At 38.8% G+C, this 1,881-nt stretch overlaps 1 protein-coding gene across 1 annotated transcript; it reads left to right on the top strand.

The window, feature by feature from the left end:
* The first annotated feature begins 236 nt into the window (after positions 1–236).
* On the top strand, positions 237–1,184 carry LOC139947336 (histamine H2 receptor-like). The gene has a single exon (XM_071945232.1). The coding sequence runs from the start codon at positions 237–239 to the stop codon at positions 1,182–1,184; it is 948 nt and encodes a 315-aa protein (XP_071801333.1).
* The last annotated feature ends 697 nt before the right edge of the window (positions 1,185–1,881 follow it).

Here is a 1,881-nt window from a genome sequence, read left to right on the forward strand (position 1 = left end):
CTGTGAACAGTTGATGCTCATGAAAAATTGTGTGGACACATAGGCTATTTTTCGAAACTGATGTTACTTTGAACTCGAAGATACTGTCGGAAACATTCTACGTTTTCTGATCTTGCTGAAATCTGCAAGGTTGTAACACGTGAAATCTGATATCATTGGAAGTTTCCCCCGTTTCTCTCCAAAAGTGATATTACCGAAGCTTGGATTTTGTAAACAACAACGACCATTGTGTTAATATGAATATTAACTCTACATTCACAGACTCTGTGGGTCTGTCCCCAGTCCTCATCGCACTCCGTACTTGTTTCATCGCCATCATTGCACTGCTGATTATATCTGGGAATATTCTTTCAATTGCCGTGACACGCCGGGTAACCAGCTTAGCTGACAGCACCAAGGTTCTGATGACATCACTGGCTGTATCCGATCTCCTGGTTGGATTCTGTGCAGTAGTCAGTGTTGTAGCATCTGCTCTGGACAGCTGGCCTTTTGGTGAAGTGGGCTGCGAAGTGGTCAGCATGTTGTCCCCAATATGTTTCTTAATGTCAGTACTGTCAATTGTTGGTCTTAACATAGAACGGTTCCTAGCTGTAACCCGACCTTACAAGTTTCCTGTGTGGTGTAGCAGATTTCGGATCCAAACGGCCGTGATTTTCCAAGCAATTCTCAGTTTGTGTTTAAGTTTTGTCGCCAAATTTGGGTTCCATGTTCCTCTACAATTTGATAATACTCTGCAAATTTGCGAGTATGTGAACGCTCCACCTCTTATGCGTATGAGTAACCTACTTATAATAGTAATACTTCCTACATTATTGATGTCATATATTTACTATCGTTTGATTAAGATCAGTCGCCAACATGAACAGCGACTGAATCAAAATGGTAACAATGAGGCAAACTATAATCATGACAACAAAGCTCTCAAGACTTTCCTTGTTGTTACTTTGACATTTGCTGGATGCTACACACCAAATCTAACCTTGGAAACATTGATGTCATTATCAGGAGTATCTGCTCCAGGTTGGCTGCAGTTTCTTTCATTGTGGTTGGTGGTCAGCAACAGTATGTTTAATGTCATCATCTACTGTCTCTTCAATAAGGTGTTTCGTCAAACAGCTAAGAAAATTATCTCAGAGACATTCCCCTGTTGCAACAGATCGGTCGCTCCAATTGAAATTAATTGAAATCTCAATTAGGGGCAATTTTGTTTAAAGCAATTGTACACTTTCGGTAAACAGTATTGTCCAAGTCCCACACTTCGTGTATCACAACTTATATATAAAATAACAAACCTGTGAAAATTTAGGCTCAATCGGTCATCGGAGTCGGGAGAAAATAACGGGAAAACCCACCCTTGGCTTCCGCACGTTTCGCCGTGTCATGACATGTGTTTAAAATAAATCCGTAATTCTCGCTATCGAGAAATGTTTTTTATTTTTTTAAGTTTTCTCAAAAAGTAAAGCATTTCATGGAACCATATTTAAAGAGAAGTCTTTCACCATTACCTTCTGTAAACCCTGCAAATTATTTGTTAATCTGAGAACTGTTTTTTTTTTCCTATACCGAAAGTGTCCAATGGCGTTTACTTGTCGAATCAACTCAGTCTATAGGCGCATGGTTTTTTTGCAGTAATGTGGTCTTAACAAAGACCATCTTTGACGGTGGTAGCTTGCACATAACTTTCTTATAGTCATCAAAATGTGTGTTAACATTTGTTTTTTCCTACCTTGGTGTATATATTTTTTCCAAACTTTTGAAATAAAACGAACGAACGAACGCTTGAAGGGGTTTCGAGCAAACAAAATTAGTTTGAGCCTCAAACTTAATAGTTTGCACGCTCGAAATCTCATTGTTTAAGTGATTATACAAATTCAACATATC

The sequence above is a fragment of the Asterias amurensis genome, chromosome 14 (genome assembly GCF_032118995.1).
Source record: "Asterias amurensis chromosome 14, ASM3211899v1".
In the NCBI taxonomy this organism is placed as follows: Eukaryota; Metazoa; Echinodermata; class Asteroidea; order Forcipulatida; family Asteriidae; genus Asterias; species Asterias amurensis.